Source organism: Chanos chanos, chromosome 1, assembly GCF_902362185.1.
Source record: "Chanos chanos chromosome 1, fChaCha1.1, whole genome shotgun sequence".
Lineage (NCBI taxonomy): Eukaryota > Metazoa > Chordata > Actinopteri > Gonorynchiformes > Chanidae > Chanos > Chanos chanos.
The window spans coordinates 34,492,374-34,516,567 of NC_044495.1; the positions used below are offsets into that span (position 1 = coordinate 34,492,374).

The 24,194-nt window shown below is 41.9% G+C and overlaps 1 protein-coding gene across 1 annotated transcript; it reads left to right on the forward strand.

Annotated features, from left to right (window-relative positions):
* Positions 1 to 467: 467 nt before the first annotated feature.
* Positions 468 to 20,597, forward strand: peak1 (pseudopodium-enriched atypical kinase 1). Its single transcript, XM_030784476.1, has 6 exons — positions 468 to 2,192; positions 2,274 to 3,858; positions 5,601 to 5,643; positions 8,726 to 8,940; positions 15,385 to 16,154; positions 19,344 to 20,597. The coding sequence occupies exons 1-6, from the start codon at positions 468 to 470 to the stop codon at positions 20,595 to 20,597; spliced, it is 5,592 nt and encodes a 1,863-aa protein (XP_030640336.1).
* The last annotated feature ends 3,597 nt before the right edge of the window (positions 20,598 to 24,194 follow it).

The following is a 24,194-nucleotide window of genomic DNA, read 5'->3' on the forward strand; positions in this document are numbered from 1 at the left end:
TTCGTGCAGTCTTATCACTCTAAGCCATTGCATGTGTATCGACTTGATGAAGAGGGAGAAAATGAAAACTGATTTGAAGGAAATCTCACTTTGAATTTGTATGTACAGTAATCTTTGAAATATGTTATATTTTATGTAATGTAGATATCAGTGTTGAAAGGAAATTAAATATATGTAATATTTGTCATACTTGCCTAATGTTCAAATACACTTTACTTTATTTTACTTAGTTATGTAATTCTTGTTTTGAGAGGAAAGTACTGTTGAATTGCAGCAGTGCCTGAGGCTAAACACTGTAGTAATTATCTGTCTCTTTTTTCAGAGACTGAAGAGACTGAAGGGCAGAGGATTTGTGCAGTGACTAGAGCCGGTACCAACTTTGTTAGTGGAGTGTGTTCCCCTGGCCTTGACCTCATGGAGGCGTTTCCAGTCCACTGACCCTCTGCTGCCTCACCAGGACACCAGCCATGTCTGCCTGCAACACCTTCACTGAACACGTGTGGAAACCAGGCGAGTGCAAGAACTGTTTTAAGCCCAAGAGCCTGCACTGCCTAGCAGAGGGAGGCTCGAAGAAAGGTCCCTCTGTGCAACCTTTGGGCCAGCAGAACCACCCTCCACCTGGAGCTCGCCCCAACACAGATATCACCAACTGCCCCCAGCGAGGTGGCATTTCTGCACGCTCTGGACAGTTCCGTCCTCCAGTTGCCAAAAAGCCCACCATTGCAGTCAAGCCCACCATGATGCTGTCTTTGCCCTCAACTGGGTTGGATTTGGAGGGGAACCATCCTCGTTCTGCTGACCCAACAGAATCAAATAAGACCTCTGCCTTCACAGTTTGGAGCCGTGACAACTCGAACCAGAAGAAACCTGGGGGACCAAACAATAATGATGGTGACAGTGCTGGAAATGAGGTTGAGGGTTACAGACAATGCAGCCCAAGAGTACCCAGTGGTAACAATAACAACAACGGGCTGTCTGATGTACTGAAAGAGATTGCTGGCCTGGGTTCAGGCCCCAGTATGAGCTCCAGAGAGGATTTCCTAGACAGGATCAGCAGTTCATACAGACGCTCTCTTGAGAGGGGCATGCCAGCCTCCAGCTGCCTGGCCATTGGGAGTGGTAGTGCGGCAGCTAAGCGTGTGTCCCTTAGTGACAGCACAGAGATTATTAGCACCGAAGGAGGCCGCTTTTGTTACCCCAGTTTCTCAAGTGATACGGAAGAAGAAGATGATGATGATGGTGATGATGATGATGATGATGATGATGATGACGACGATGATGGTGACGAAGAACAAAGTGACCAAGATGATGATGGCGAACATGAGAGCTGGGATGAGAGTGATGAGGAGCTCCTGGCCATGGAGATCCGCATGCGGGGACAACCTCGTTTTGCCAATTTTCGTGCAGCCACATTATCACCCGTAAATTTTACCACTGGAAAGAAGTGGAACACTGTGCCACTTCGAAACCGCTCCCTGCAGAGGATCTGTGCTGTGGATTATGATGACAGCTTTGACGACATCTTGGATGACTACCCATCTATGAATTCTAACGGGAGCCATGGACTCCTTCCTTATAGCTTAAGTGGTCTGCAAGGAAGCAGATTCCTGTCCAACTCTGAATCTACCACTTCCCCTGAGTCCTATTCTTCTTTACCAGAGGACTCGCGCACTTCCTCCAATGGTAGCAGTGCCCCTTCTGGCCTACACAATGGCCTGCACTCTCCATCAGCCAACAGAGAGCCCACTGCTTTGTCAAGTGATGGGAAGGAGCCACCACACAGAGCACTGAATTCACCTAAAGCCACTGAAACCCACAAAGCTGTTCTTGCCATTCGATTGGAAGACAAGGATGCCAGTTGTAGGGAGGGGGGAGTTCTTCCACAAGCTCTCCCTGGCCAGCCAATCACCATCAGCTTCAGCCCTACTGAAGAGCAGGCTAAGCCCTACAGAGTGGTCAACCTGGAGAAACCTCCCATTTGTAAGCCATACACAGTTGTTGATGTCTCTGCCTCTATGGCGAACACAGAAGAGCATGGTTCTGAAAGCACTCCAACAACTAAGGGGATTTGCACAGCATTAAGTCCCCCACCATATCCTGGAGGCTCCAGAAATCAGCCTCTGTCTATAACTTCACCAGTGTCCCCCAAATTTCCAGTCTCAGCCAAATCCCCAGTTTCACCCAAATCTCCTGTCTCAACAATGATATGCCCAACAAGCCAGCTGTCCCCAGTAACCCCTATGTCTCCAACAACTGCAGCCTCCACTGTAAAGTCTTCAGCTGTGTTGAACACCTGTAAGAAATCCGGAAATATCCGTTATCAGGAGGTTTGGACCTCAAGCACAAGCCCTCGCCAGAAAATTCCTAAAGTGGAACTGGTCAATGGAGGGGCTTCTGGCTCCTCTGCGCCCCCTCGACAATTCAGTCACAAATCAGCACCAACCTCCCCCATAGCAGGCCAGTCCTCTTCCCGTACAGTTCCAGTCAAGTCCCCCAATTTGTCAGAGATAAAGTTCAACAGCTACAACAATGCTGGAATGCCTCCCTTCCCTATTATCATCCATGATGAACCTACCTATGCCCGCAGCTCCAAGAATGCAGTTAAGGTGCCCATCGTAATAAATCCTAGCGCTTATGACAATCTGGCTGTGTATAAGAGCTTTCTGGGTCTTAGTGGGGAGCTGCCACAGCCCAAGACTGGAACCAGTGGACGAGTAGTCAGCCACACGTATGAGGAAATTGGATCCTCAGAGAGTGTCCAGGCCTCGCCCACTGAAAGAACTGCCTGTAGCCAGTCCACACCAGAAAAACCCAGTGTTGACAGTAGAATAGCTTCCTCAGTAACAGCACAGAAACCCCAGGAAGTTAACACCAAAACCACTATTGACTCAAGCACATCAACCACTGCTTCTGCTGCTCCAACTTCTCCCACTGCAAACCCTGCTTCCTCCCCCCTGAGTGGTAGCCAGGTTAAAAGCAACACCAGCTCTGTCACACTGGTGAACAGTCAGAAACCTGGCAGTGAGGTTTGTCCCAATGTAGAAGGAAATGGTGAATGCCAGTCATCAGGCTCTGCTTTGGGCCAGCGGGAGAAAGCCAGCACTGTGCTCTCCCAGATTGTGGCCTCCATCCAGCCTCCTTTGTCTCCCCCAGAGTCACCCTGTAGCCAAAGTAAAGCCTGCAGTAGTGAGGAGCTCTACTCAGTCCCACCTGATGCAACCAAGGAGACACTCAGCAGACCTAAGTCACTTTTCTCCCCTACAGATGGTTGTCTGTCTAAACCCCGGAAAGACACTCCTTCCAAGCAGCTTCCTAAATCCCAGAGTGCCTCTGCTGCTCTTCCCCCCACAAGCCCCAAATCTGAGTCCAGTGCTCCTTTCCCACCACCCAGGTCCACCTCTTCCCCTTACCATGCCAGCAATCTGCTTCAGAGGCACTTCAGCAATTGGGCCAAGCCAGCAAGCTCTTCACATCCTGGGGATGGAGAGATCAGCCCAGGAGGCGAGGGGAGACGATCAGAAAGTGCTAAACCCAAGCGCTGGATTTCCTTCAAGAGTTTCTTCCGCCGGCGGAAGGACGAGGATGAGCAAAAGGAAAGAATAGAGCGAGAAAAGGAAAAAGGCAAGTTAGTGGGCCTTGACGGGACAGTGATCACTATGCTTCCACCACCACCCATTCAGCGTCAGCACTGGTTTGCAGAGGCCAAGACTGACGATCCTAACCAGAAACCCACGATAATATTCACTTACAAGCCAGAGAATAGCACTACTGGTGACATGGAAGGTGAAGTGCGCATTGAAGAGGGCAGAGACATGGGAGATGGGAAAAGTACTAGATCGTTGTCCTCAGGGCAGTCAACCCAACCACACAGCAGAGCAAGTCTCCTAATCAGCAAAGTCATGAGGTAATTCATCGTACTAAACTCTTCTGACCAGCACTTTAATCCAATTACTTTAGTTACACATTCTCTCTAATCTGTTTTAATCTTCTCTAGGCAATTCTCTTTAAACATTTATTCAGTTAAATATCTTACTGCATGTTGGATGATTTTATGACAGTAGATTACTTGGAATGTATCTCTGAGCATTTCAGATCGCTCTGGAGTTGGGCACTACTGTACTGTCCATAATGTTGTTGTTTAATTACATGAAATGTACATGATGGTTACATCACTGCCACTAACTCTAAACACACTGTCTGTAGACCTAAAAAACTTTTAGTTAAATAAGCATTGCAAATAGGAGAGCTTTCATGGACAGCCATGTTACAATTCGTGTTGCATGACCTTAAGTTGGTTCTAGAACATAACTGCACTCCACACTTCACTGGCACATTAAAATATGCTGTGTGCCTACGTCTTAAATAAATCCTACTTTAGAAATACTCAGACATCTTGCTATGACAGAAACTTTTTGTGGAGTTAATGAGGAACCATGTGCAGTATTTGCTTATTTTGCAGTCTATTTACTTGTATTTATTGAAGAGGGAATTTCCACTGTCAGTTTTAAAGCTGAGAGGGTGTTATAGTATGGCAATTTACCATTTAGAGAACAAGTCTACTTTTTTGATGGAAAATAAAATTAAAAAACTTTTAACATATCATCAGACTTTCCTTACTAGATGCATTTGTGTGTAGGTAGTAACTTTTTTGCTCCATTATATCCATCTTTTAAGTGTTTTAATACAACTGCCGTTTTCAGTTGTCTTAAAACACTTAAGCTTGTTAAGAGGAACATTTTACATACAGTTGATATACAGAGAGTGGGCTTTCATTAATTTTAGCAGTGCTGATTACCACACATGAAAATGGCAAAAGAGTAATTATGGTCTGCCAGGAAGAAGAGCCTTGTCCTCACAAGTGGTAATTTTTCATGAAAATTGTGAAAAGTTTGGCATTTCTGAGAGGATAAAAGCTCATTTGGTCTAGTACCACCATCAGACCAAAATAGTACAATGGCCAAAGCTTGGGAAGAGACCAGCCCCTCCCCCCCCCAATAAACCAGGTTGCTTGCATATTTGTGCTTTACTCTTTTATTATACTAGCTCAAGAGCACTGCATTAACTTTGAGTGGGCTTTTATTGTGTAAATGACTTGATTTATACACTGTCACATCCCAGACATGTTTAGCAGAGTGATGAGTCAGGCATGCCTTTGTTGTGTATTACTGGAGAGGGTTGCATTATGTAAAAATCTCCCTTCCTGGGAAACTTGGGAGAAACTCATATCCTGTGGCAATGCTATCATTTCCTGTTTACATTCAGAAGCCCCACTAATACAGCTGTATCCACAATACTACCTTTGTTCTGTTTATTAAATTAAAAGATAATGGAGTCATATTATCAGTCTCTCAACAAGAACCTGTATTTTCTCCTTTGTAAATGTATTTTTGCTAGCCACTGGTAGAGAACAAGATCTTTCTTTTTTTTCTCTCTGGCTCAGTCAGGTGATTGGTTTAGGGCGTGCCCAGTGTTAACATGCAAGCAGCACCTTAGACAGGTGTGCACCACAGAATGACTGTGAGTAAGTCAACACTTACAGCAGAGGATATTTCAGTGATCGTAGCAGCAGGAATTCTTCATTCCTCACATTCTTCATCCCTCCACAAACCCCTGCTCCAATGGGGAGTTGTGTAAGCCAGTACAGTGGGTAAGTTACGTGACCCGTGTGTCGTTTCCACTCAGCTGTTGGTTTAGAAAGGTGTGTGTATGTTTGCAAAGCTGTTTTGGTACAAGTGAAATCCACTGGGCATGTCTAGTCTGTCTGAACAAGTATTGACTTAAAAATAACCTCATGTTGTTCAGCCATGACAGTGGCCTTAACAACATTTCAGTTTCACAGACGCAGAGGTCAGACTGTTTGTTTCTTGTTCGCTTAGTTGTCTTGGAAAACATAATTTGTGCACTTTGTTTTGTCAAGAAACTACAAACAACAGTGTCTTAATATGTCTTAAGTAGGTGGGAGGCTGTTCTTCCACATGCTCTGACATGTGTATACAGTGTTATCATATTTTTATTGCCTTTACAAGTCATGCAGATTGCGAGTGCAGTTATACCAAAGAAATTTATGGTCAGACACGGTAGCATTTGGACTTTTGAGATGATTCTTAGTCACATGTATTCTTATTTATTGATTGATGGAAGGTGAGACACTGTGTACTTGGGTGTGTGCTTCATGTGTGGCGTAGTTATGAGGTTGTGATCTAGTTCTAACCAGTTGAGGTGATGCTGATCTCAGAGTCCCTATATTTTGGGGGAGAGCCGGGTTAAATGATCAAAGTTGTTCTAAATCACAGTAAGCATTTTTGCTTACCGAGAATTATTGTTTGTTTGTTTGTTTTTTGTTTGTTTGTTTTTGGTTTCAGTTTTTTTGTTTTGTGGTTTGTTCTTTTATCAGGCTGAAGTGAGAGTTGACATAAAGAATGGTTTAGCGGTGTTATTTAATGCCCTGTTATGACTGGCAGAGTCAGTACTGCAAAATTGTTCTAAATCATGGTAAGCATAGTTGCTTACCAAGAAGTTTGGGCTTTTTTGTGGTGTTTTTTTTTTTTTTTTTGCTTTGTGGTTTGTTCTTTTATCAGGTTGAAGTGAGAGTTGAGATAAAGAATGGGTTGTTAAGGGGTGTTATTTAAGGCCCTGTTATGGCACAGTCAATACTGCAGGTGATAAAGGTCACAGGGTTGGGTGAGAGGCTGTCACATTTTACAACTGTGTGAGGAAGTACTATGTCACGACACAAAGCTATACGTGTCATGACACAAACAGTATTGATAAAAATAATAAATAAATAGGTAAAAAAAAATAGAATGTTTATCGAGATATCACAGTATATTGTGGGGACACATTATGAACAACTAGGATATGAAAATTTAAAAACAGTAACGTCTTACATAGCCCAGATTAGCCCAGTATATGCAGTGATTTGTCTTCATTTCTGATGTGTATATTAGTTCTTGCAGTCAGTATATTACGTTTAGTAATTAATTTAGAGGCAGTAAGAGGTAAAAAGTTTAGCAGTGGAACATTTGGACGATTTAGAAGGTTATAAAGTATTGCAGAGCATGAACCTAACTGAATCAGCTTATTTATTGAAGCATAGCCAGTCTGAATCACTTTATTTATTTTGGCTGAAACTGTCATCAAATTAACATTAATTTGCATAATATATTTAATTATATGGTAGACAGTAGCGGGTGTTGCATATCAGAAGGACACTGGCTCCTGTAACTAGCTCTTTAATATATTGTAGCTTTCACTGTCTCCAATAGCAGCAAAGCAGGTCACAAAGTGGGAATCTAATTTTGTATGTGTAGCACTTGTGCATCAAAGTCCAGAAAGACATTTCAGGAGTTGTTGGGCAAAAAAATCTCATTTAGTGTGAAAAGATCTTAAGCAAATAATTAAACAATTGTGTTATACTTGTATGGAGACATTTGTGGTGGGTTTATTATCCACTTTGTGACAACTGGAGGCCTCTACATTTCTCTCTCTCTCTCTTCTCTCTCTCTCTCTCTCTCCCCCCCCCTCTCTCTTCTCTCCCCCCCCTCTCTCTTCTCTCTCTCGCTCTTTCTCCCTCTCTCTCTCTTCTCTCCCCCCCCCCCCCCCCCCCCTCTCTCTCTCTCTCTCTCTGGCACATTCTCTGCTGTCTTGCTGTCTTAGGGTGAGGTCAATTGCATTTTAACCAGCTCTGACACCTGTAATTTTTGAGGAAATGCCTTGTCTGTGTTGATGAGAATCTGAATTCTGAGGATACATTTCCTTTTCGGTTGTGTTCTTTCGGATCCCATTAGTCACATCTGAAAATAAATGATCATGAAAAGATAAGCTGCTGATTGCTTACTTCCAAACACAGACATTGTTTTACTTGTCAGGATATCTGCAGTGATTTGAGAAGGGTAAAATTCATGACCTCATTTGAATCAGTTATGTGTTTGCCTGCCTTTTCCAAAGGTCCCTAATGTATGAATGCCACTACTGCTAATGTATGATGATCTCTTTCCCCTTTCATATACAAAACACTTTAATGAGCGGTGGCCACTGAGGGCATGCATTAGAAACATGCATTAGTTAACATGCATCCATCATATTTAAGTGTGCTTCCAGGCTGTGCATCATACATCATCTGTTCTAATACACGTTTCAGAGAAACTAGCCTCTACCCCGTAATGATGAACCTGGTTTGCAGTTTTGTCTATTTGTAGTACATCTAATTCAAAACTGGAAGGTTTCTCTGCAGAAAGGATGTTAATTCTTCATTTTCGTCTGATATATCAGAACACCACAGTCTTCCACATGGTTTTTGAGGGTATTATGCACTATTGCTCTCTTTCAGTTTACATTTCACTCCACACCTCTGCTTATTCACGCAGCATCCTGCATGAAGCCCCAAGGCAACCTTATTAGAAATATTTTGATTAATATTTTATTTTGATGGTGTTTGTGATATGGAAATGATCTAATTGACTCTTAAAAAAAGGAAGAATCAAAGGTTCTGCTTTTTAACCCAGGTAGACCCCAAGTCACCCAGTTAATTTAAGAAATATTGCCTCATAAACGTCTGTAGATTCCTGATCAAATCAGATTTGATTTACACAGCTTCATATCACACTGGATCTCCTTTGTTTCTACTCAAAGGAAACTATCAGTGGTCTGCACTTGAAATTATTTACTGGGAATTTGTTATATATTTTTACAATCAGAACTGCTCTATTTTCCCATTGTCCTACAGCCAGGTACCTTCTCAGGCAGCTGGAACAGAAACACCTACCACTACTTCACTGCCTGCCAAACTCGACCTGTCTACGTCAGGGCTGCCAGCCAGCTCCACTACCCATGCAGCAGCACCCAGTGAAGGCAGTGTCAGCCTGGGTGAGCCTGAGGAGGGGGGCAGCCACTCTCACTCACCAGCCTCCAGCTCATGCAGCGCCACCTATACTAACCTTGGTAAGTTCAATAAAAAGTTACTCTGAACTGCACTTACTGCAGCCGAAATGTTTAACTAGTCTAAATGAGAGCGAGCTAACAATGCAGTGACAAACGCGTGGTGAGCATTCTGGAAACCATCTGTTATGCTCTTTGATTATGGCAGCATCTTCCTCTTGTGGTGCTAACTGCAGTGTTTACATAGTATGCTGAACTTTGCACTTTTCTCTACAAGGTGTTAAATTATCCAAGCAATTAAAACTCTGATTGCGATCATCAACCTTTTTAATCTTTTGGAATGTTCAGATCAATCTATCTACATGATACACGCGTCATTTTCTGCCCATTGCATTTAAAAGCCATTGCATGAGCATGGACAAGCATCCCTCTGGAACATGTCCAGCACTGTGTAGAATGGAGGCAACTGAGTCAAAGCCAGTGCTTAGATAGGTGTTTGTTAAAAAGAAACAAAAATTAATTGCTTGAAAAATGGCTTGTGACCTCATCGTTGATTCATCCTGTGTAACAGCAGAACATCTTCCCATCCAGTGTTGTTGAGCAATCACTACCAAGACTTTTTTTTATGGTACTTCCTGCAAAGTGCTAAGGCGGGGGCGGTGGGGGGGGGGGGGGGGGGGGAATCCTCAAAGGATTTTTTTTTTTAACATATGCAAAGATATGTCATCAGACAGGTGTATTCCCACATCCCGTGAGACTTTGTACTCAGCCTGTTTGCAGAACGCTAGCAACATAGGAAAGAGTATTTCATGGTGACTGATGTTATGCCTAGGAGCTCAGCTTCCTCTTCTGGGAAGTCTCTGAGCATTGAATCGGTAATGTGTTATGCAGTCCTCAGAAGCACCTAGGAGAATTTTTTTCTTGTCATCTGCTTCTTTGTAGAGGTTAGAGTCCTGCACATATGGAGAGGCTGACTATGATCTGGTGCTTCCAGAGGGTATGGTCAGATTAGAGAAACAGTTGCTGTGTATGGATGTATTGGATATATGTCCAAATAAGTGTATACGTGTGAAAGTGACTACTGAGAAGTACTGAGATACATAACATTCGCAAGATAGGCAAATTTGCTTGGTATTTACTGATAATTAACTGAGATTTGTCATAATTTGATGTCAACCACTGTATTGTCATAGATCAAAGTAGTAGTAGTAACAGGCCTGCTGCCCATGTTGCTTCACTAAAAAAGCAGTAGTTGCCATGTTCCGTTGTGTTGTCCTCATTTTCTCATGATTCAAATGTGATCTTGTGTCTGTGCAGCACTTTGCTAAATTAAACCACTTTGGAGTTGTGCCAAAAAAAAGTTTTAAAGGAAATAGTTCTGTTCCTCTTGGCTTTTCAAAACTTAATGAGGACAGAGATATGAGTCCAAAATCAAAAGATTTCAATTTAATTTATTGAAAAGCTTAGCTGCAATTTTTTTTTTTTTTTTAGATGTTCGCCTAGTGTCAGAATACACTACATGACTGCAAAAACACTGGCAAAGCCCCCACTGTTTTTGACTAAATTTTGAATCCTTTCAACTACAAAAAAAACGCACTATAGCCAAGCACCAGCCATTGTCTTTGATGTCAATTAATCACTGATTCTTGACTTTCCTATACTGTGTGCCATGACGTGAAACATCTTGGTCTGGATTCTGATACTAGGATTTCTCTATAACCAGCAAATTTATCTGGAACTGCATAACTGGCTAAATGGTGGGAAAGAAATCTCAGATGCCTGGCCTTAAAATCAATTGAGGGAGGTACCTGAAGATATTTTTTTTAATATTGTTACCACGTTAAATAGCATTCAGTAAAGTCTAACTGCAGGTTTTATTTCATCATTGTTGCTGTTAATGTTGAATATAAAGTAACACATGAGGTGTATCTGTCTATCTGTAAAATACAGGTACATAGTTACCTCCAGCCTGTTTTCATTACTGTAGAATATTTGAAAACAGTAAGTAAATTAACTGAATAAACATGCTTTCCATACTGCTACATTAGCAACTACATTCATATTCAGGAAATCAGTGCAACGCAGGGATTGAGTGCAATTAGTGTTATCATTCTTGTAAACCATACTGTGCATGCAAATGTGAGAACGTGTTATCTTAGTCACACAAAAATCACATAATTTGTTTAGTTGCTGAAGAGCAGGAAAATGTAACACCCCTCTGCACCTTGTTTCTTTGAGTATTAAAAACTGTCCACTACTGTCCTCACAGTTTCACAGACAAAAACCAATATCCTTCTCCACCTCAGATGCTATCATTTATATATGCTTGTCTCAGAAATAACTTTTGTTGTTCATTTTGAATGACTAAATTAGGGTTATGTGTAAGCGTTTGTAGACTGTCGTCACGGCAGTGTTTAGCCTTTTCAGTGAATTAAATGTACAAGTAACCCTAAAAGCTGCAGAATCCCTCCCAAACTTAAATATTATCCCTCTTTTGAATACAAATGGGAGGAATCCGCTTCTTACATATTCAAACTTTGAGTGAGTTTTACATACAAAATTTGAAACTTTTGCAGAGGTTTATGTGATACTTGTTGCAGCATGTTTGGTTGTTAGAAAGATCATAGACTCACACAGAACTGTTTACTGTAAGTAAGCTATTTGTTTTTGCCATCCTGTTATAGTGGGAAGTCCCAGCAGGTTGCATATCTAGACACTTCCTTCACAGATAAAATGAGTTTTTCACTTAATCTGTGTAGGTGTGTGCCCATCTGAGGTTGACATCTCACACAGACACACAGATACAGAGGGAGAGTGTGCGCGCGAGAGATAGAGACAGAGAAAAAAGAGAGAGAGAGAGAGAGAGAGGCACCAATCCCTCTCTGAAAAACGCATTGGGAGGAGCGTGGCTTGCTGCCTCACTCCGAAAGAATGCCTAAGTAGAGCAGGGTTGTCCTGCCTGCTGGCAAGGAGGAATTCTGTGTTCGAACCTAGAGCATACAGAATGCGTCTGCCTTGATCCTCTGTCACTGAGAGAGTGGCACAACCAAGGTACGGCTCTGTTCTCTTTCTCCCTCTCTCCGCTTTTCGTGGTTCTCCTGTCTTCTCTCTCTCTCTCTCTCTCTCCCTCTCTCTCTCTCTCTCTCTCTCTCTCTCTCACTCTGCTGTGTGTTGGTGGTTTTGATTTTTAGATTGGCTGCTGTCTGGTTTGCAGTTATCCTTTAGTGGTTTTGCAGGGTGATGTCGTAACTTTACAGTTCCGTGTTTAAAATGTACCTTTCCTCTGAGATGGTAATTTGCAAGCTGGATTCTTCAGATAGAGGGGCCATCAAGTCTTGGGGCTATATCAACTCTTTTCTTAGTGATGATAATGAGTAATAACGACAGAGACTGATAGTGCTGCAGTAGATGAAAGTGAGCAGTTTACTAAAGAGGCCTGCATGTATTTGTCTCAAATGATGTTATACTCTTTAACAATACAAAAAACAGTAGAACTCTGAATGAAAAGTATTTAGTTCTCCCTGGTCAAATGGGGGGGGGGGGGGGGGGGGGGGGGGGCAGATTGAAAAGAGGGTAGGATTTGAGACTGTAGATTTTACCATGTGACCAACAACTTGTCCTCTCAATCAGTGACCCTTTAGTTGGTTCCTGCCCATTACTGAAATCTAGAGATTACTACCAACAGATCAGCTCTGACACCTCTCAGTGTGTAGCATGATTAAACATCGGCTCAAGACGAATTACTCAACTAGATTGGGCAGCGTCTGGCAGGGATCATCTTGTATTATTGTTGATGTTATTGCAGGTCGTTGTCTTAACAATATTGAAATATGGCTATGTTGTTAAGAATATGTGTCAGTATAGCCACAGCGTTGGTGAGCCTAAGGCTGTTTGAGTCTACTTTAACTTCAGATTTGATCTTTCTATCTTCCCACACACAGAAGTGGCAAAAAATAACAAATGCGTGCTCTCTCACATTTTCTCTTCCTCTCTTTCTTTCTTTCTTTTTCTTTCTTTCTTTCTTTCTTTCTTTCTTTCTTTCTTTCTTTTTCTCTCACACTGTCTTTGTCTACCTTTGAGTCTGCTCCCACTTTTTCCTCTTTCCTTCACACTTCAAGGCAGTGCGAGGCAAATATACCCCTCTGCTATAAAATCCTTGTCTGATTTTCCTGTTTGCAGTATTAAGACATTTTAAAATGTTTCACTTGCTCAGGAGTACCTTTCTCTGGAAATGCATTGTAAAATAGGGATACCATCATGTCCATCATCACATGCTTCTCAATACATTACGCATTGCATCATGCATATTTTAATATTAGCTTATTGGCTTTTTAAAATGTTTGATAGGTAGCATGACTCTATTTCAGCATGAACAGATCTTGCTGTCAATATGTATGGAAAACTCTGTGAAAAGGGGTTTATGTGTGTTTGAGATATTAATGTGAGTATCATTCTAGGTGACCACTGTTCAGGTACGTAACTGAAAGATTACCTAGCATGCTTAAGCAGCTGAGTAAAATAACAATACCATATTCCACACTGCACGAGGTCAGAATACGCTGCACTGCACTGTGCACCTGACCAAACACTATGGAATTTTACTGCATCATTCAGTATCCTGTCACTCTTTAGTCCTATCTTCCCCATTGTTTTAAGGTTCATGACAATGTAATCACTTTAACATTAATGCATAGTTGCTGCTGCATGTAGTTAGTACATGAAAGCTTTTATATTCAGCTTTTATATTATATTTTTATATTCAGCATCGCCTTTCTTTGGGGCTTAGTATAACTCAATAATAAATGCTCTTTGTAGGCTTAATCATGTTTGATGACACAGCCTGAGATACTGCAGATCCTCAAATGAATACTAAGGGAAACGATGAGAAGATGAGCCTTGTTCAAAGAGTTCATTAATAATGCAAGCCAAATGCTGTAATTCTTTCACCTTAGCTGGTTGGCAAGCTTAGTGTAAGGGACTTGGAAAGTCACATAACTGCCCAGGAAACAAGCAGCGCAACAGATCCAGGGTCCGTCCAAATAACATTTGGGCGATGTCTGTCTCCATCATATGTATTGTCTCACTTATGACAGCATGATTGGAAAAATGCACATCTCGATCAGGAGAAAAAGGAGCAGCAGGCCCATGGCAGCTTTAAGAAAAATAAATGATATTGCATAGTAAAAAGGATTCCTTGTTGCTCATTGCTGTGACCTGTTCCATCTTCTTTATTTTAAATGCAGGTTATTTAGTCCGAAGTTAACACACCCAAAGCTAGATGTTTTCTTTATTTCTGTATATCCATTCACAGTAATAACTGCCAATTTCACACATTTAAACTGTATTTCTTATGCTTTTTTAAACGTTTTAATTGGATTATCTTCATTCGCCAAATAGCACTATCCTCAAGGCTGAAGATACACTGCTCACACTGGTTTTATGGTGCACTTTTTTTACTGGGACATCAGAATGAGCGAGAACAGACAAAAATTTATGCAATATATAATCAAAACAATTAGGAATAGTTTGGTAGTATTAACTGCAGATGTGAAATGACCACCAAATAATTCGTCATAGACACATGTAACATGTTTTTTTTTTTTTTTTTTTTTTTTTTTTTTTTTTATCTCTGAGCCAGGTATTAAGTAGCCTAAACTTAATGACAGCCCTACCCTGCCCCAACTGAAATATCCCTATGTCCATTCTTGTAAATCTAAAATTCATAAAAATGCTGGGGTATCATTTCAGTCGCAATCAACACACACCACCAGAGCTGCATTAGGACAGACCCAGTGATGGGAAAGATGAAATAAATGCAAGAGGTACTCTTGACCATATGTCTTCAGTGTGAGGTTCAGTCAACACCCTACATTTAATCGTGTTCTCAAAAAGAGCTGAAAACCTTCAAATCATTGTTCCAAAGTGAATCATTTTAACAGCGGTGTGTGATTTTTGAGGCTGCTTTATTGTTGTAGTGTTCTGCCCCATGGTGTCTTTCGTTTTCGCCAGGACTACACCCTCGGGTATAGTATGTTTGTATAAACTAGGAACAGAATCATAGATTATTTTCTTTTGCTCCTATTGTGAGATTCTTCTGTCTCTTAAAACATGTTCTGTCTCAATGCTTCTCAAAAGAAAAGTCTGTGTTTCCTCTCCTCCCATTACATGTCTCTGCAGACTTCTGGGATTTCCAACAGGGTCAACAAAAATTAGGGCACTGTTAACTAAAGCTGTTGGAAAAATCACCCTGCAAATGCTTCATTAAGCCATGGTAGAAATCACTTGAAGAGAGATTTTGTTTCACCCTCATCACTTGGATGGCTTTTGCCTCCAGCTGTTTTTTATCCGTGCCTGCAGTCCACATAGTACAAGGTTTGGCTAAAGAATTATTTAGCAAAGAACGACTGGAGACACCCACTCTGTCACCCATTCACATTAGCATGTATATGTTGTTCATGATTAACCAATGTATGTTATCAGTTAATGTTTCTTTCTCTGCTCCATTAGGTCAGTCCCGAGCCAACATGATCCCACAGAAGCACCCCAGGAACCTGAAAACCTCCGAAGATCCTCTGGCTTTGGCTGAGCTAGACTCCAAAGCCACACCACCCCCTTTGCCTAAGAAAGTTGTGGGTCGCTCCAACACAGAGCCCTCTGCACTGGGCAAAGAGCTGCTCTCACTGCGTCCCAAAGGTGAGGCCAAGCCCGGGGGCACGAATCTGAGTGTGGCCAATCCACTTTACGACCTTGACTCCACCTGGGAGACAGCCAGTCAAAGCTCGTCACTCAGCTCAGAAGCTAGGCTACTGGACCAAGAATCTGGTGACTCTCTGGAAAGGCCAGCAGCAGCAGGAGGAGTTAAGGGTAGTCGGCCAGCTAATAGTCTTTCCTGTTTGGCATCCAGCGGTGGTGCTGCTACGGTGGGCCGGGAGCGCAGGGGTTGTCGCAGTGCAGAGTCCCTGGCGGGTCGGGCACGTACCACGGGCAGAGGCGGCGGGAGTACTGCCAAGACTCAGAGGCCAGCTCTCTATAAGGGCATGGACAGCTGGGAGGAGGTAGTGGGCCGCATCCGTGGCCTACACACAGACACCTTGCGCAAGTTGGCAGCAAAGTGCGAGGACCGTTTTATGGCTGGGCAGAAGGACCACCTTCGCTTTGACACTGACAGCTGGTCACACTTCAGACTGACCACAGGGAAGCCTTGCTGTGAGGCAGGAGATGCAGTGTATTACACAGCCTCGTATGCTAAGGACCCACTAGTAAACTACGCCATTAAGGTAGGATATCTCGCTCATCTCTCTTTATCTCTCTCTTTATCTTTCGCTTTCACCGTCACCTTCTATCTCGCATCCCTGTAGATATTCTCCTATGAAACCTCAAAAAGACTGGAGCTCTATTTTTTTCCTCAATCATAGGACACAAACTTTCAAGCTCTAAAGCTGTCTAAAAAATAGACAGCTTTTCAGACCACTCCAACAGATGAGACCTTTTCAAATCTCTCCAACAGATGAGACCTTTCACATTGTTTTTTTCAAGTTGTATTGTAGACTGTATCTACCTGATGTACTGGCTTCCAACTCGCCAACATTTGCAGTGTAACTTACTGCTGGCATTGTCATGCTGTGTGAAGGACTGAAAGTTTTTATTCCTTTCAACAATGGTATAAATCGTTAAGAAATATTAAAACTAGTTGTTCATTTAAGGACAATACAAGCAGTAAGAACACTAAAACTGATATACTGTGTCTAATTATGGCTCCCACAGTCTCAGTATATTTTGGCTAAATGCAAGGTATTACCAAGCTTGCTGAGTATTTGCTGGTAAAGGATTCAATAGTGTCATTCATGGACAGGTTACACTCCTCGCTTTTGAAGTCTCTGCCCTAGTGGAATGCCAGCAGCTAAGGAGCTATCAAGAACTGAATGAAAACCCATTTAAGCAGCTCTTTCTGTTGTAGAACCTCAGCTTCTGGTTGGCAGCTGCTTGCATTTTATTAGCAATAGGGATGTTAATAATTAAGCATTTAACCATTAACCGACAACAAGGATTTTGACCGGTTAATGCTATCACTTAAACAGTTAAAAAGAAAACATATGTGTTTATGCATTAGACAGTCTGGTTACTATTTGCTATTTATTTTAAGTTATAGGCTAGTATGCCAATTCTGCACATGAAAAAATAAACCCCTTCTTATGAAAAAAACAAACAAACAAAAAATATTTGTTCTATTGGTATTTTTTAATGGGTCACTGACAATCGTCCATTCTAAATAGTACATTTTAATTTTGTCGGTTAAATGTTAATGGTCGGTTGAAAAGCGTCGGTTATCGGTCAGAAAAAAAAAATTCAGAATGAGCATCCCTAATTAGCTATGCTGCAATCTTTGGACTAGCAATGTGGAGAGTACACAAGAAGCTTGAAAAAAAGGTTGCATTATTCTAATAATAGACAACCTCAGCAGTCACAGAAACTTCAAAGGGCTTACATCATTAAAGTCTGGCCCCCAAGACAGCACAGTTTTCCCTCCCATGCTCCCAAGGATAAACAAGAGCCTGAGCATCCTCATGCTCCCATTCTAACTACCTAATTACCACTGCTCTTTCTCAGGCACCAGATTATCTAGAGCTCCCTCTCTTGCTTCCATCTGTAACCAAACCACATTTCATGTTTTATTTATCTAAGCAAAATGTCTTTTTTTTTTTCTTTTTTTTTTTTGGAATAAAGGGCTTTGTTTGCAATCCTCATTGGGGGCGAAGGTGGGCAGGGAGAGAGAGAAAGATTTTATGATTTCAGATAGAAAGAGAAAGAGAGAGTTCTCCTCCTATTTCTGGCATCCAGAGATCCATGAGGAGAGATAAGATGGCTGCTCCAAGCTTTGATCAGTAGTGAGGCGTATATAAGTGGCTCGGAGCTGGTGAGGCTGTCGCTCTGAGTTAAAGCACAAAGGGGGTGCAGACAGTCAATTCAGCACTGCCCTGACAGCCTCTCTCACTCTCTCACATTATTGCAGAGATCAACAGCAGAAACCCTAATATGCCACCGGCATCATCTTCATCATCCAATGGAATGAGATTTAGATGGGAAGAAAACATCTTCCTCCAGTTATTGCTTTTTCTCTAGCCAATAAATGTTTGCATTTTGGAGGCTGCTTTGTGAGCTCTAAATGTACTGTATGTATTGAGAGCTCTAGATATTATTATCTCCAAGCGATTTGTCTGTTGGTCTGCTCTGAACAAACCAATAATAAACTGGGATGAAAGACTATACTCTATCCATAGTTAGGGATTACTGCTGTATGAGGAATTTAGCTCTTTTATGTCTGTCTTGGTGCCCATTCATTTTACAGTAAATTATAGTGCTGTGAAATGACAACAAGTCTCTCCACCTCTGAGTCAGTGTCTGTTGATCATATTTATTATGCGACCCACACACATAACAAAAATACTTGATCCAGAGCAGTTAAGGGAGTTCTGCTGTGTGAACTGTAGTCTTTTTATACCTCTACATTTCACACAGACACACTCTTGAAGGTGTTGTAACACATTTTGCTATGCATCAGGAATGGACATGGATATTATGCTTTTACATGTAAAAATGTTTATGAAAGTTTATGAAAAAACACAAAAAAATAGCAGCATGTACTGTCAAGATCAAGAAGTGGATCAGGCTTTCGTCCTAGTACCAGGATTGTCACTTTTTTCTGATCGAGGAAGGCCAGGGGATGTTTCAATTTCCAGTCAGAATTCAAGCCTCTTCTTTCATTTGACAGATCCAAACCTTAACAGCACGTTTTCTTTATCACCTGAGGACCGATACACACCAGAGGGATAGCTGGTTCTTCAATACCAGCTCCAAAAGTATCATGGTTTTCTCAGGAGCTCACATTTATATATACAGTATCTTTTGATAAAGTCTGTTTATCTTACTTTTCACATTTTGTATGACTTCAGTACTCTCACCCTTAAGCTTCAGGGCACTTTTTTTTACTGCTGAAGATTTTTTCACTCATATTGTTTAAAATCGTTAGGTATTCATTATCTCTGTACAAGCGAATAGGTTCAAATTAGGATGAGTTCTCCAGAGCATGCTGTAAGGATTACAGCAACACCAAGACTGTCTGTACCATGTTTAAAAAAAATAGATCAGTCTGAAAGAGATGATCTCAAAATGGTCAAAAAATGGGATCTTTGCAAACAATTTTCTCAGTGACTGTTTTAGACATAATTTTTCTTTTTTTTGCACAAAAAAATACTCCTTGCCTTATTTGTGATTTTTAAAAAAGGGGTCATCGTGAAAATATAACGGGTAGTATCATAGTAACTGGCCTGCTGCCCAATACTACACCACAACAGTGTGGACCTGGGGGAAGTGCTCATTATGTGTTTTACTGTGTCAGTGAAGGATTTTACTTAAGTCTCTCTCTCTCTCTCTCTCTCTCACCCTCTCTCTCTCTCCCCCTTTTTTAGATCTGCAGGTATAAAGTTAAGGAAACCCAGCAGCAGTTTTTTCACAGTCTCGCTGTGCGACAGAGCCTTGCCGTTCATTTTAACATCCAGCAGGACTGTGGCCACTTCCTCGCCGACGTGCCTGTGCGCCTGCTGCCCTGGGAGGAAGAGAAGAGTGATGACGAAGGTGAAGATGAGAAAGGAAGGAAAGAGGAAAAGCCAACCAAAGAGGAAGCAAAAAGTCAGGATGTACAGACCCAGCTGGAGACTGCGGCTCAGAAAGGGCAGTCAGCACCGATGCAGGCGAGTGGTCAAGGAAAGCTGCTAAGTCGAGTGGTGGTGATCACACGTGAGGTACCCTTTCAGACGGTGGCAGATTTTGTGCGGGAGGGGGTGACGAGACATGCCCGCAATCCAGAGCTGTATGAGCGTCAGGTATGCCTGCTCCTGTTGCAGCTATGTTCAGGCCTGGAGCACATGAAGCCCTATCATGTAACACACTGTGACCTACGTCTTGAAAACCTTCTGATGGTTCACTGCCACCCAGGAAACCCTTGGAATCTGGACATCCCAGAGCCCAACAACAACTCCTCCACCTCCTCAGGTGCCTACTCCACGGTGGCAGCGGCAGCCAACTCAGCCTGCCCTGCCCGTCTCATCATCAGCAACTTCTCACAGGCCAAGCAGAAGAACATGCTGGTCGACGCCGAGACATTACGTGACCAGTCACGGCTGGCGCCTGAGCTTCTGACCACCACGCAGTACCGCAAATGTGATGAGTTCCAGACAGGTATTCTTATCTATGAGATGCTCCACCAACCCAACCCTTTTGAAGAAGCTCCTGAGCTGAAAGAGCGTGAGTACACTTGGGCCGACCTGCCTCCGCTGCCCAACCGCTCCCTGTATTCCCAGGGCCTGCAGCGGCTCGCTGGCCTCCTGCTCAATGTTAATCCCTCTGAACGGATCCAGATGGCTGAGGCTCGAGCCTGCCTGCAGTGCCTCCTATGGGGACCACGTGAGGACCTCTTCCAGGCACTAAACTCTAGCTCTGAGTCCAGCTCTGGTCCTGGTCAAGAAGCCATGCTGCAGAACTGGCTTGATCTGAAACGGACACTGCTCATGATCAAGTTTGCAGAGCGCTCTCTTGATTCAGGATGTGGAGTGAGCCTGGAAGACTGGCTCTGCTGCCAGTACCTAGCCTTCGCTACCCCTGACTCCCTCAGCCGGGTCATTCGCATCCTGCAGCAGTCCCAAAACCAACCTCTGCTTCTCTGAGCTTGGCTTGTCACACGTTGGCCTCCCGAGCTTTACTGTCACCATGGCAACTGCCCCTTTCCTTCCTTGCTTAAGAGGCTATGGTGTATTTGAACTTCAGTGCAGTCCTGTGTGTTTTTCATTCATCCAGGCACTCCACATGCCAAAGTTAGGGCCTGCATTGTCATGACTTTGCACTGTACACTTCTGATTTTTGTTTAGATAACCTGTTTATGTTCATCTTTTACTCTTTTTTTTTTTATTTGCCTGCGCTGCTTTGCATTTGGTTTCCTTTGTTTAACTAGATAGATGTGACCGATCCAAAAAAAAAAAAAGCGTAGTACATGAAAATTTTGACATCCAGACTACCTTCACTTAGGTTCATTTTGAAAAGCACATTAGTGAAGTGAATAAGTTTGATTAGCTCACTAACCTGTTGATGTAGCTGCAGTCAATCTTTGTTTTTGTGAATGGAGTAAAATAGAGTGGCGTAGCTGCTTCAGAGTGTCTGCCAGTATTTTTGCCACATTATTGTCAAGTGGTCACGATACCCTAAGCAGCTCTTATGAAATCCAGCATTTTTTCTTTTTTTTTTTAAAAAAAGGACGGCTTGAACAATCTGCACCTGAAGTCAGCTTGCTACTAGCACATATTTAGAAAGACTGATCTGGAATCAGCTGCTGGTCTTCTTAGTTGTCACTGTGGTTTTGGGATGACACTTGTTGCTCTTGAGCATTACCCAGTCAGGGGTCTGTTGAAAGATAATCCAAGGTCTGCTCACTCAGAAATATTCTTTTGAGAAGAATACCTAGACAACAGAGATAATACATAGGTATGCTTGTTGTGAAGTGTTAGAAATAGTGGGGTGTGAATAAAGATCACTCTCTGTGGGTTAAATGTGGTTGAGCTGTTGTGACTTGCATATGTGTATGTGGTATGTGTTAATGCTATAGGTTTAGCAATATGACCTCATGTAGATGGAGAAGAATTCAGTCGAGTTTACGATGCAGAGCTGGCCGGCCTTGTGTTTAATTATTTAAAGGTAGACTTTGTGCAGGGAATGAAAAGAAGGCTGAAGAGATGCTGAGGATATGCTAAAGTTTTATCGGAATTCAGCTCAAGGCCAGTCCTCATATTTTCAACAGTCTTTTCAGCACTTGGTCTGTCCTTCCCTAGCTCTGTTCATGATGAAAGATATGCACAAGGAAGGAGCATGAGAGAGGTGTAATCTCAGTCATTAAGAATGGAAATTATGTTTTTATTCTCAAATCTTGTCTGAAATGTACTCAACTTAGACCCCAGTGTGTCAACGTATTTGTGACCGTTTGAACAAGTATTCCAAAAGTAAAGATTATAACCTGATATTTTTATACCACTGGGAAAGTCAAAATGTAACCTGCCAAAGATTTAGAATAGAGTCTCTATTTTGAGGGTCAAGCTCAAGGGATATGGAGAGAAAATTATTTTTAAATGTTTTTAAGAGTTGTTGACATAAGTTTATTGATGATAATTTAATGATAATTACATTATCTCAATGCACACTGATGAAGTGTCCTTAGACAACTACATGTATTCTATTTGGTTTAGCAATCAATAACTAACAGAAGATTTTTAAAAAGTAATTACTGTGGCTCGAGGAGGATCAGCTGTAGTCAAGGGATGCGCTCAAATCCCAGTGAACTAGTTTTACCAAAAAGAACTCATACAGGGTTTTGTACGTAAGTGAAACCAGGACGTCAGAAGTGGGTCAGAGCAGCTCTAGAATATGAATGGGTTTGTCAAACTCTTTTCATGTAGGATTGATGTGTAGACATTTTTACATGTTGCTACCTATAGAAATTGTGATATGTAAACCTAATGTGTGTCATTAACATCAACACCATGCAACTTCCAGTTATTTTCCTTTTTTTCTGTTTGGCACATATCAAATTGACAGTGCTCAACTAAAGCCACTGTTTCTTTGTCTTTTTTCAGTGTATAAAATTCAACTGATTGTCTGAAAGCAGCATGAGATGCTTGCTCTGTATGGTGTGTGTTTATGTATGTGTATGTGTGTGTGCGTGTGTGTGTGTATTGTGGGGGGGATAAGTAAGATAGAGGCAGACAATGTCAATGTCAGGGACTGCATGTTCTTTTTTTGGTTTTACTTTTTGGTCATTGTTGATTGCATATCACATAGTGTCTATTTTGGGGGGGGGGGGGGGGGGTGAAGCAATATACATTTGCACATCCTGAAGAACTAACAGGTTCTTAGATAGAACTGGTTAACATGTTGGCCAGTGATGATAGGAGAGAAAACAAAAAACATGCAGGAATTCTGTTCAGCAGTACCTTTGAATGTATGAGTCTGCCACAGAATGGATAGAGTAAGCAGTTCTTGATGCCCCTAGATTGCTTCCATCTACTCTCTTGTGCATTTAAGTACCCTAACACTACACATACAAGCTCCAGATCAATGTAAAATAAGAATTACCACTGCCTTAATCATGTACACACACACACACACACATACATGCATCTCAACCCATAGAGCCCTGACCTGCCTCAGGATAGACCAGTGGGGCCCCATTTTGCTCCCTCCAACACTAAACCTGTCTGCATACTGATCAGATTTATTAGGATCACAGGGAAAGCCCCTGTACACTCCAAGAAATCAATGCTGATGAAATGTAAGAGGAATCTCTCATTACAGATAACATCATATCAGAGTGCGTGCATTACATAATTAAAATAATGGTGGTCTGCAGTTGTACAGAAAAACATTGTGGTAGATTAGAATGTAAGGGTCATTACAAATATACAAATATTTGATACTGGAGAGCATTACAAACCTTTTTCTTAACATATAATACTGTTTTTACACACATTATGAGCTTGATTTTGAGGATGCAATGACAGCAGTGTTCAGCATTTCACACAGGATACCAATATTATACTTGTAAAAATCTTTTTTTTTTTTTTCTCCCCTCATATATCGTGTTATGTTTTTGCACATGGTTCCAGTGTGACACAGTGATGTGTTTCTTTTTTTCACATACGAAACAAAATTAATCCAAATGAAACCCATCTTTATAGTTATTGGAGCCATTTCGAACACTTGTTACTGTTATTGCACTGAGGGTATATCCATCCTGTTGGTTGTGGTAAAATGTTTATACATTTAGATGTGTGTGAGATATGAACACTTGATGTATGATGCTATGTATAGGTTCAGACTTGTCAAAAGAATGTGTGTCTGTACGGTTCTATGTTCAGGAGGTTTTGAGCACCGTATCTCTGCTAACGTAATGTACGGAAACGAGGAATCCCGTTCCTCAGTGTTTGCCCAATTCTAAGAAGTATCACACCCACTGATATGTTTTGTGGTTGTGATTTGACTACAGAGACCAGACCCATCAAGATGCTCATGTTTGTCTTGAGGGACTCTGGGCTGCAGAGTCCAGGTTGCTGCTGTCATGGTTGATGTACTGAGGAATGCATGAGGACTGCACTGGTGGCTGTCCTAGTGTTTTAGAGTGAACACTTTTTTTCTAAGATCTAATATATTTTTAACTCATATAATGTAATCAACAGTTTTGTTACGGAGTACAATGCACCGATGCTTGATCGATTCGTGTG